Below are 12,435 nucleotides of genomic sequence, written 5' to 3'. Positions count from 1 at the left end.
GATTGCTTCTCTAACTATTCTCCATTATTAAACTCCTTTTCATTTGGGGGGTTTTTTTGTGTGTGCTTTCTGTCAGATTAAATTAGTCACATACGTGTAAATAAAAGCCTATCACTTATTTTTTTTAAAGAAATTTTTTTACTATAAATAAACGTTCTTCATAGGAACTTTTTCTTACACTATTTTATTTTTAGAAATAGAAATTCGTAAGAGTTATGATCTCCTGTTGGCAGTCTTTTGTACAGAAACAGATAACTCACTTCCCAGTCATTGGATAAAATCCAGGGTAGTAGATTGATCTTTCCCCTATCTTGTTCTTGGTTCTAAAAACTACAAAGAAAAACCTACCACTAGCCATCATTGCTGTTTCCATCCCAGGCAGCCACAGACCAAAAAAATTCAGTACAAATCAGCTAAGCCAGTATTTGGATATGAACAAGGCAAAGATGCTTCAGGTCCAACATGGGAATCCTCACTATATGTTTTGAGGTTCCTTGAGGGAGCCATGGCTTTTCTTAAATTCATACAATAGTTGTGCAGATTTCTAACAATACATATTTAAAAATGTTTATGGAGATTCTCAATCATCCTGGTCATGGTTGTCCCAAAGGTGCTTTTTAAAAAGCAATTGACTTTCTATCTTTTTTTCTTTTAAAAACATTTAACTTCTCATCCAAGAAACTTCTTTAGTTCTGACTGAATGGTGAGGAATGGAAGAATTTATATTCTTTGGGGTCATCTGGTCTTTAGGTTGGTTGTTAAGTTGTTGTGGCCACTTGGGAATTTATCTGTATGCTCAGGATCATCTGAATCAGAGTGTAGATGGGTGTGGAACACTGGTGGGATTAAAAAAAATTACTACCTGTTCTGTGGGCGTGGCTTTGTGGGCATGGCAGAATCGGCAAAATCCCTATTCCCTCTCCACTCTCAAAATTTCCGCTACCGGTTCTGCAGAACCTGTCAGAACTGGCTGAAAACCATATTTGGTGTGGAACCTTCTTGGGACTGCTGAAAGGACTGTGTTGTAGACAGGAGATAGGTGATGTCATATTCTTCTCTCTCTGTTGAGGGCTGTTCAACTTTAACATAAAAGGCTTCTTAGACTCCTCTTTCAAACCAGTGGTCTTCTCTGTCCAGATCGGGGCTTTGCTGTCTTCAAAAAAAGTGATTTTTCTCTTTCAGATGCAATGGGTTGCTGAATCTTGTCCTGATGGGTTTGTTCTCCTATATTGTTTGGTGGAATTGTGAAGTGGTTGTTTTGTTTCCCCAATGTAGATGTGCAGATCAGCATGGCAGATCTGTACATTTGGGATATGAATTGCAGATTGTTCTGTTTCATCCTGGGCTATAATATATAGAACTGCTAAGTTTATAGATAAGGTGAAAATCCATTCTATTGAATAGATCAGGGTATCATGTAAAGGCAATGTATTTATCTGAATGTTGATTCTTTGTGTTTAGCATATATGTATTTTATTACTGCATTTTTTAAAACCTATTTTATCTTGGAAATAGATCTTGCATTTTACCTTTGTTTTTTTTTAATATGGTCATAAGGCTAATCAATCAGTAAACTATATAACACATATCAATGTATTCCTATTTAACTTTAAAATATTGCATGGAGATTAAGCATGACTTTATAATTTGATTCTATTTTGAGAACTAGCTGTGTACCTTATATAATTAACTAAAAACTCCTTTTTATCAACATAAATCTTTGCCTGAAAAATCTAGGGCAAAGATCTAGCACTCAGTGGTATATGAGACCAATTGAATTCTATAGTGGTGGTAGGAGAAATATCCTTCAGCAAAGTACTGTATTTCTAATGCAGACAAGATATAATAAATATTGTGAAAGCTATAACCTCAAGGTTTCCTCAAGGCTGTTTGAGACCTCTTGTGTCCTATTTCTTGTAGGCTGACATGGAGGCCCTAAAGGCCTTCTAAACGCCCAGTACATGTTTATGTTATTGTAAAGAAACTGTCAAGAGGGAAAAAAGCCTTACTGTTAAATTCTGTGACCATAGGAATGAGAGAGGCAATTTACAAAATACTGCAGGGCCATAACACTTATATTTATTTTCCTTATCACATAAACATTTCTTTCCCGGATGTAGGCGGCTTAAAAGAAAAGATAGCCTTCTCTAAATTAACGGAAAAGGTACTAATAGTTTTTGAAGCATTTGAATCAACATATAGGCCTGAGGTAGCAGAAACCGCTTGAAACAAAGGATTCTTCCCAGTTACATAGAATTGACCTCATGAGGTGAGAAATCTAGATAAGGATTAACCTTCTCACCACCACTACTATCCCCCCTTCACTAATAATTAATCTTAATGGACATGCTGGTCATCCAAACTAAGAAACAAATGTTAACTTAAAAGCTGATCACATTGCTCCCTGCACAACTTCCCTGCACATCTGATTCGTGTATTTGTTTATAGGCTTTTGGTGAGGGAGTAGGAATTTGATTCTTCACTTCATCACTTTTGGCATCTTTTTACTTTTATGTTTTATGGTTAATTTTATTGTGATTTAATTGTTGTAAGCCATATATAGTTGTGAGTCAGGCAACAAACAAGTTTAACTAATAATAATATAGTAAAATCTATATTAAAGGTCAGATTTAATTGGCAATATCTAAAACTTATTTTTTTAAAATCTTGGATGAAATCGCCTTGCAGTGATTTGGTGGTTCCTTATCAGCTAAGCTCTGGATATCAATAGGACTTCTCTTTGATTAAGTGATTCAAAGTGTTTGTTTAAAAAAGAAAAAGCAAAATTTGTTATTTACTGGGTTCCCATAATATTGCATAGTGAAAGTCAGGCACATACAGCAACCCTGAATCAGCGTTGCTATACAAAGTAGGTTAAGTGGGGAGTGTGGCAACTGACAGGTAGTCACAATAAGCAAAATTCCAACACAAGATGTTTGACCTGCATAACGTATCCATAAGTATTCTGTTCCCCAAAGAATGCTTTACACAGAAATGACCAATTCAGACAGGGAAGTTAACGGTAAAGATTTTATTTATTTATTTATTTATTTATTTATTTATTTATTTATTTACTTACTTACTTACTTACTTACTTACTTACTTACTTACTTACTTACTTACTTACTTACTTGATGAGAAGCAAAATGTCTTCAAAGAAAACCCAAAAAGTTGCCTCTTAAAAAGACTTTTGCAACCTTTTCACAAGCAAAATCAATGGAGAAGCCACATTCACTTAACAATCAGGTCATCAACTTAACAACTGAAGTGATTCACTTAACACTGATTCGCTTAACTGTGTCGTAAAATGGAGCAAAATTCACCACATGAAGAACTGTATTAAAGGATCGGCATTGGAAAGGTTGAGAACCACTGGCCTAGAGGAACATGGTACAACGTAACAGGTATTAGTACAGACATGGACATTATCACATGAGATTGGTATATAAATAGATGGATATAAGTATAACATGGTCCATGAACACGTGAAATGAGTACTTATCAATGGGGACAGTAGGACAGGGACGGTAGGCACGCTGGTGCCTCTTTGGGAACGTGTGAGGTCCACAGTTTAAGGTTAAAGATGTGTTGTCCATGGGGTCGCGGTGGGTCGGACACGACTTCGACACTAACAACCACCACCCTTCCCAAGAGCATCGCCCGAGGTCAGAAGCGCGGGAACAGCATAGCACGCCTGCCCTCCGCGACGCAGCTCCGGGTGGAAGGTCTAAGGCTGGCACCTCGGTTGCCACCACCACCCACACCCACCCCCCCGCGAGGCGGCAGAACTGAGAGCCCAGACATCCAGACACGCGCCCCCGCTCGCCGGCCGAAGCCTTCTGCCTCTGCTCCTCCTCCTTTTCCCGGGGGAGAAAAGCTGGGGTTTCCCCGCCCCGGCCAGCCTTCTCGGGAGGCAGCTGCTCGGCTTTTGTCATGCGCAGCTGCGCCGGCGGAGCCCCTCCCGTCCCCGTCGAGCGCTCCGGAGACAGGCGAGAAAGAAGAAGCCGGCGGAGGAGGGGGGGAGCAGCAGTAAAGGCAACGGCGGGCGGCTCATGGCTCCCGGAGGCTGAGGGGGAGAAGGGGGGAGGGGGAGGAGGGCGGGGCGCGCGCGCGGAGCAGCAGCGGCGGGAGGGGGGGGCTCTTCCCCGGCCAGGCGACGGCGAGGCCCTCCCGCTGCGGGGCTCGCGACGCAACTCCGGCTGGTCTCCTCCTCCCTCCTCCCCCCTCCCTCCCCCGCGCGGCGGTGTTATGGCCTCTTGCTGGGGCGCGGAAGGGTCCCTTGCTTGGAGGTCAGCGCAGCTCCTGCTCCTCGTCGCCTCCTGTTGCGGTAGGTGATGTCCTTTGTGTCCGCCCGGGAAGCCGGGCTGTTGCTGGACGAAACGCCGCTCTTCTCTTTCGCCGACCCTCCCTCCTTCCCCTCCCCACCCCCTTCCCCCAGCAAGCCGGCGGGACGAGACTTCCTGGCCCGGCTTTTGTTTCCGAGGAAGTCTGGGACGGCGGCGGGCGGCCCTGCCTTTCGTTGCCCGTCTCTCACCCACCCACCCCTCATTGCCGGCACCGGAGTCTCTCGGGCCGTCCCCGACTTTACCAGGAAGGATGTTTTTCGCTGTGAATGAGTCAAAAAGCCTTCTGGGGTTTAAAGCAGGGCCTGGAAGGTTGCCCTTCTTGCCCCCTTTTGAAATGGGGGATTTGGCTGTCAAGAGATGCCAGCCGTCCATTGTTAGTGCTGAGGCAATGGGAGGACCCCTGAAACTTCAAGGGGGGGGTATCTTGGTGCTATACCCCCCCTCTCAAGACCTCTGTTTTTAGGACTGATTTTCCTGAACCTCAAGCACCTTCATCCCATTCCTGTCAGCAATTACATTGCAGTACCGGGAAACCGTCTCTTTAGTGCCAGTGAAGTTCAATGGAAGTTAAATCTAGAAGTCTATCTAGAGCACCAGCCTTTGCAGCCTATTTTAAGTTCATTTTATATAATTCCTTCCCTGAATGGCCGAATTTTCATCTGATTTTTTAAAAAAAAATATTCTGCGGGTGTGGGGGGGGGACATGCTAAATGTCAAATCATATATATATTGGCATCCTTAAATAGGGTAGCTGTTTTTAGTTTTTAGAATTTGCCCTGGAGGCTTATAAATGATCTCTTAAAATTTCCCCTATTCTGCATTTAACTTGGTTCTGAAATAGGTGATTGGTATTTGGCAGGAATAGACTTGGTGTGTTTTACAGGTTCTGCAACAGGAAGCTGCTTTCTGCTAAGAGTTTTAGAGCAACATTTTCAGCACTGCACTTGGGAAGAAAGTTGATACTATATTTGTGAGGGTGGTCTCAAGGGAAGAAGCTGTTCACACAACTTGGCTAAACGTTGAATTGCAGTTTTTAAGAAACACTACAGTCTAATAGATTGTAACGGGTAAACAGCAGGTATGGCTTGAACCTTGAGATGAGGGATTGATTTCTGTTATTAAGAAGTCAAAGGAAATATGTTTCAAAGCATGGCCTTTCTTGTCAAGACTGCATTCATCCTAAGATCTGATGTAAAATATTATGTAACTGAATATAGAGACTACTCTTATCTGAGTTTTGGGGCATCCTGTTGGTTTCTCTTTATGAATAATAACACATCATTTAAATCTCGGGTTTCCAGAGTGGGATTTGTGCCTTTACATAATAGAACTGTATATTAATTGGTTGATATAACAGTTAACATGTTAGTTTCCCACTGTAAAATCTGTATCCTTTCAGGGAATGTAATCTAAATCCTGAGATATTTTCTTTTATTTTGCAACTTAATTACATCAAGTTGATAAGACAAACAACCTTGAGTGCAAGACATGGAATAGAAACTGGAAATTAATAGATAATTATTTCCCCCTGAGTCCATGAATCACAGTAAGCCATGGTTAGCTTTAAACATGTTCTGTTGAAATAGAAGTTCACTTATTGTATTAAGTCAAGTTTATCACATTATGAATTAATGTGATACGTAGATTCAATTTTGTCTATCACTTTCTTGAAGCCATAAGCCATAGACCAATACACTTAATTGGTGGATTGCTGCCAAATACAAAAAATCAGCTTCCTCAACATGGTGCAAACCAGATGCATTGAATTCAATCCTATTAATTGCTAGGCAATAAATTGGGGAAATCTGCCCTAGAATGTTGAGTAAGACTGCTGCTTACTAGAATTTAAGTATATGCTAAATATAAAACTAATGGTCTTTGATTAGTTGAAAATTGTTTTTGCTGTCTCACTAACAGCTAAAAACATTGATATATTGAACTATAATATTCATTATGCTTACCTTTATTTTAATGCTATAGATTACACATAAACCATCCTTTGAAGTGCTTTGAAAAAATCTGTTTTAGAAGGCATTTATTTTGTTCTCAAAGAAGAATGACTATTAATATTTTAGTGTTCTTAATTTCCAATATTTCTGCTTTCAAATTAGAGAGAGAACAAACTTTTTCTGTGCTTTTACTCATCAATATGAAGTTCTTGGCTGCCTTTAAAACATTTTTATGCACTACGTAATATTTCTATTACTGTAGTTTACCAAATGATTAAAAGTAAAGGATTATTGTATGTAGTTGCCCTCTGCTTTTAGGATTGCCAGAGTCTGGGGAAGTGGAAATAGTAGGCCTCTTGTTTACACATTTGCAAAAGATCTTATGTATTTACATGTCTAAATTGGCTTAAAAGTAATTACTTCTTCTCAGAAAATGCTTGTGTTTATAGTAAGCTCTCTAAAGGGCAAGTCTGTAAGTAACTCTTAACCTCTTTGTTTCTATTTATCAAAAAAAAAATTGAAAGCATTCTTACTGTTAAACCCAACCTTGATATTTTGGCAAATGATTCCCCCCCCCTGCAGGGTACATATATTCTCCACAAAATAAGTAATGTGATTGGCAGATCAAAAGAAATCTAACAGCTGTGCTATGTGGTTCAAATAGTGGGTGAACCATAAATCATACAATTAGAATTGGGGGGGGGGGGATTGTAGGAGTAATATTTGGGTAGAGAAACATTGTAGTCTACTAATAATACCAACTCTTAAAATCAAGAACCAAAAGAACATGTACATAAAGTGGGGATAATTGCATGGGACAAAATAGATGCTAGAAAATTAGAAAAGTTAAGGAAGTAACTTTAGCCCAGAATATTTACCAATGTTGACCAGGTACAAAGACCAAAATCTTAATCTAGAGATCATCAATATGTAGGTTATCAACTATTGTCTTTCTGGAGGTAGGTAATGAAAAGTTTTAGGTTCTCTGCAGCATTAAATATAAGCAGTATATGATGGCATAGCTGTTGAGCTGAGTTTTATTTTAACTGTGAATAAGCTAACAGAATGAGTAATGACACATCAACATGTATTTATTGTTTCACACGATCTTACCCAGAACTTATTATCTGGACTGTAGATAAAAATATCCAAGGTTTCCTAATTTTATACTACTAAATGCATCTAGTGTGCACCAAGCCACTCTTTCTTTCAAAATCTTACTATCTAGGCTGCTTTCTCATTTTATTGATCCAAACATTCCTTAATACAATGAAAGCTTGTTTATGGAGTTCAACATGGTGAATTTCACAACCAGTTAAATGTCCTAAAATGATGGATGGTGGCAACATTACCCAGGCAACATAAATTGCCCTGGTGGTGGTCTCACCAATTTAACATATTTGTGAGTAAATAACACCCTATCCTTTAAATAAGTTTAACTATAGTCTTCTTTGATAAATATCTACTAATGTAAATCTTCGCTTGAAGATTACATTCTATGTTTCTATTAAAAGGTTTGCTGTAAACCCTTAAGATAAAGAAGTAAGATACCGTCCTACTTAAATTTATAAACCTGTATTGCTTTTGCAGTAATAATTCCAATATATTTAATGTATTAGGCATCCTAACAATGATTAAAGCTAATTCTGAGTCACACTTTTCAAACATTTTAGTCACTAGCATTGTAAATGACATATGCCACTTGTCAAACATTATGCAGAAGGTGGATGGGTAGGCTGAAGAAAAGCTCAACAGCTGCTTTTGCTCCATGGCAATTCTAATTATGTCGTGCAATGTGGCAGAGATTGCATTAAATGCCTTTTCAATGTTGTCTTGCCTTACCGCTTTCAGTGCTGGTGTTCTTGATGCTAAACAATGGAACAGCATGATGGCACACTTCAGGCATAGCTGTATGGACCCAGTGCTCCTTTTCTTTAATGTTCTTTGTCCTCCTCTATTTCACAATACTTAATATGCACCGTACCTCTTTCAAATAATGAACTGTGAGCCTGTCATGCTTTATCAGTTCTTTTTGGCCATGAAAACCTGACTATGAGCCTAGCTATAAAAAACAGTTAACATGAAATTATCCTCAGAAACCTCAGTAAAACTGCACGAAAGGTTATTTCTTTCAAGGCTTTCTATTTTAGATCACATTTATGTTAAAGCCTGTATGGTTGCCTGTCATAAACAGAAGATCAAGATATAAAACTTCTTGCTGTTCACAAATAGCCATTTTTTCTAATTACTCACAAAAGTAGTAAGCAACTTTGGGGACATAGGTATACTATACATCAATAATCTCTCGGGCCTTTGGTGTATGTCTGCCAGGGCGCAAATGAGCACATGCACACAAAAACATCCTCTGATATAACCATGTAAATATGAACACACATTTATATACTCTGATTTCTCTGGAGAAAAAGGAAGATAAAATTGTCATGTTTTTCTCTTAAAGCCTGGAAAAATAAGAGCAGCAGTATTTTTCCTATTTTGGAGTTCTATTTTTTTTTCTCTACTACCTGTTTCTTAACTTACCTCACTCAGTGTCTTCCTGTTTTATGCTTCTGTCTCTTCCTCATTTAAACCCTCTTCCTGTTCACTCTACAAATGGTTCTTCATCCTTGTAGCCCCAGCTAAGCAAAATTTCAAATGAAGACACCATTTCAAGATCGCTCGCATATTCCTAATGTATTGCTCTCTTGGAGATATAGCTGTCAGGGTTCCAAGTAACACCCCTAATAAAAGAAGACTCCGAGGCTTGAATTTCCTCACAGTTCCATTTTATTAGAGATGTCATATTGGCACATCTGGGAAAACCCGAATCTGAAAGCTTCCAGGTTTTCCCATCCAATTTAAAGTTCAAGTCCCTGTCCGGCACCCACATATCCTCACATGGTCCAATCAGACTCGGTCCCAACTGGAGATGCCTCCCAGTCACACCACTCCAGGTGCAGGGCAAGATGTCCTTGACTCTCTGAGAAAGGAATGTTATTTAGACTATATATCTCCCATACTCCATATAATCCTCCCTCCCATATTCCAACAGCATTAAACGTGGCAGCTTGAAGCCCAATGCAAAAGATGGCTTCCATGCCTGACAATAGCCATTTATAACTCTTGAACTAAGAAAGATATGCTCCAACCTTGCAAAGCTACTAGGGATGTGCAGGATGTGTAACTTGGAGTGGGAGGAGAGACTTAGTGAGTGAAATAGCAATAGCAATAGCAGTAGACTTATATACCGCTTCATAGGGCTTTCAGCCCTCTCTAAGCGGTTTACAAAGAGTCAGCATATTGCCCCCAACAATCTGGGTCCTCATTTTACCCACCTCGGAAGGATGGAAGGCTGAGTCAACCCTGAGCCGGTGAGATTTGAACCGCTGAACTGCTGATCTAGCAGTAGCCTGCAGTGCTGCATTTAACCACTGCGCCACCTCGGCTCTTATAGCCAACAAAGTCCTTATAAATGCAAATATTGGTGAAAATATGTTATTACAGTTTCCTATAATGAACGTGATTAGAGTTTGTAACCTTTTACACAGATGTTCACCTAAAGGCAGGAAGAAACACCAAGAAAATATAATTGTTTTAAATAACAATTTTGCTATTGAATATTTTATTCTGCATGGATGAAAGATAGAAATCAGGAATAACATTATAGCATTTTGATAAAGCTTAACCACAGGTAGTCTGCAACATATGACCACAATGGAGCCCAAAATTTATGCTGCTAAGTGAGAAATTTGTTAAGTGAAGTTTTTATGATCTTTCTTGACACATTTGTTAAGTGAATCATTGCACTGTGTTAAATTAGTAACACGGTTGTTAAGTGACTCTGGCTTCCCCATTGAGTTTGCTTGTCAGAAGATTGCAAAAGATGATCAGGACATTGCGCAGGACTCAAATGTGAGTCAGTGGTCAAACTTCAAATGTAAATCATGTGACCATGGGACTTCTACAAGTATGTCATATGTGTGAAAAATGATCATGTCACTTTTTTCAGTGCTGTTGTAACTTCAGTCACTCAATGATCTGTTGTAAGTCAAGGACTATATTATCTAGTTAAAAGTACAACTTTTTACACCACAAATGGAGTCAAAACTGCTCTGACTGACATCTACTTTGTTGTTCTTGATTGGTAAAGTTTTGAGGAAAGAAACAAAGAAATTTAACAATGTTTTTTTAAAATTTCAAAACACCTAAACATATTAGAAATCATTAATTATAAATCAAATTCTTCAAACTCTAAGAGACAGAGTGATAAAATGAGATGATACATCAGAGATTATTTAGTCCAATGTTTTGCAGACATAAGTTGCCAACCTACCTTGAGTTATTTATTACAAGTGATTAGTAATAAAGCTATTGCTAATTTCTCCCTTTAAAAGAAAAAATAAAACATCTTAAATGGCTTGCAGAACTCTTTACTGTTTGGCAACACACCTTTCTATATAAAACTTTGTATAATTTTAGGCATGGAATGCCTCTACTTCCAGTATTTAAAACTAGCATAATCAAGAAGGCTATCCTTCTTGTAGAAAACTGTTTTTCTTTGTTAGCTATAATTAGTGTTAAGAATTTGGACAAATACAACTCTAAACTGAAAACATTTCCCACTTTTTCTTAAGTGTTCATCAGCGTTCTATTTTGATATACATAGTTTGCATGTTAATATGTAAAAACTGTCTGTGGACAGAATCTGTTTTTTTAAAAAATTCAGACTTAAAAATATAATACCTCTGAGCATAACAAACTAGATAATTTGTTGTTAAATTTAATAATAGTAATTTTCATTCTGCATTGTAATAGAGAAGATATATTCCAGTTCTTCCTTCCTTAACAAAAGCAGCTGCTATAGTAGAATATAATAGTAGTGCATACTTGACTTACTGTTCTTTTTGAAAGAGAAAATTGAGACGTGATTGAGGGCCGGTGTACTATGATTTTAGTTTGATAATCATGTGTGGCAAGGTGTGGACAAAGGTTTCACTGAAATGCATCTTTGTCCCGATAGACAGTGTTAGATAACTATTCAAGGACACATAATTTATTTAAAAGTAGTGCCTCATTGTACCAAGGTATCTAATGTATGGTTTACTTGAATGGATGTACTACAAAAGGTTTAAGGTCTGAAACTTTAGAAATGAAATATGTTTGTCCATGTATGGAAAAGAAAAAAATACTGTAGTTCAGAAATTTAAATACTATAACAGTAGAAGAGAATATTAATTAATGGTCATCTTTTATATTCACATGAATGAAATGGGCAAAGAAAACCAAGATTTATTTTAGAGAATATCCTTGTAATGCAAGATATGACACCATACTCAATCATGACTAAATTTAACACTTTCAGATGTTTTCTTATAAATTACACTGAGTTTTCTGAAAGGAAAAGAAATGGATATTCTGGGATACAGAATTCTTCAGCTGGGTCTGTCTCACATAGATGCCAATATGTTTTCTACCTTTAATACCTAAATACAGATACCGAATCAATATTATATACAGAGTGTATATACAAATATTACATAGCATGTTATGATAGAAATTTAACATACTTAGTGATCATTTTAAAATAAACATAATTATATGCAGTGAATTTAACAAGTGCAGATTTTTAAGCATGAAAAACATTGCTGAGAGAAGAGTAGGATTTTTAACAAGTTTAAACTTAAAATTGAGATAGTAAAAATGAATTGGAGAAATTGTAGGAGATATTCAAAAATATTCCCTATTTCTTTGCTTATTTAATAAACTGAAGGGAAGTGAACTTTTAAAATAGTATGATATGGTTTTTATTATGAAATAGGTGTCCAATGAAATCCAAAGTTTTATAAAACATTTTTGTATAATAACAGAATTATTAAGGGTGCTGTTAACTAAGCCTAGTGGCTATTGTAAGAATGGGGTAACATTCCTCTACATCTCCTCCCCTCTGAACCTCCCGATTTAAACTCCAAATAAGAATCTTATAAAGATATAGAGATGAACAGGGGCTACAAGCTAAAGTAAAGTTGTAAGATGTGTTTTAATGAGTTTCAAATTGAAACAGAAAAGTCAGTCAGCTTGAACAAGCTGTATGAGTTAGTTGTAGACAGCTGGATTAGATATAGCTTTGTGGGATTAAAGTTTTG

General features: G+C 37.8%; 1 protein-coding gene across 1 annotated transcript in view; it reads left to right on the top strand.

The window, feature by feature from the left end:
* The first annotated feature begins 3,924 nt into the window (after positions 1–3,924).
* Positions 3,925–12,435, top strand: part of LRP12 (LDL receptor related protein 12) — a 31,628-nt gene continuing 23,117 nt past the window's right edge. Inside the window, exon 1 of the mRNA XM_032222759.1 lies at positions 3,925–4,327. Within this exon, the coding sequence (XP_032078650.1) occupies positions 3,934–4,327 (394 nt within the window). The 5' untranslated portion in view covers positions 3,925–3,933. The remainder of the gene's footprint in view (positions 4,328–12,435) is intronic.

This window comes from Thamnophis elegans, chromosome 8 (assembly GCF_009769535.1).
Source record: "Thamnophis elegans isolate rThaEle1 chromosome 8, rThaEle1.pri, whole genome shotgun sequence".
NCBI lineage: Eukaryota > Metazoa > Chordata > Lepidosauria > Squamata > Colubridae > Thamnophis > Thamnophis elegans.
Note: the sequence above shows the minus strand (reverse complement) of the source record. Positions and strands in the feature narration are given on the sequence as shown.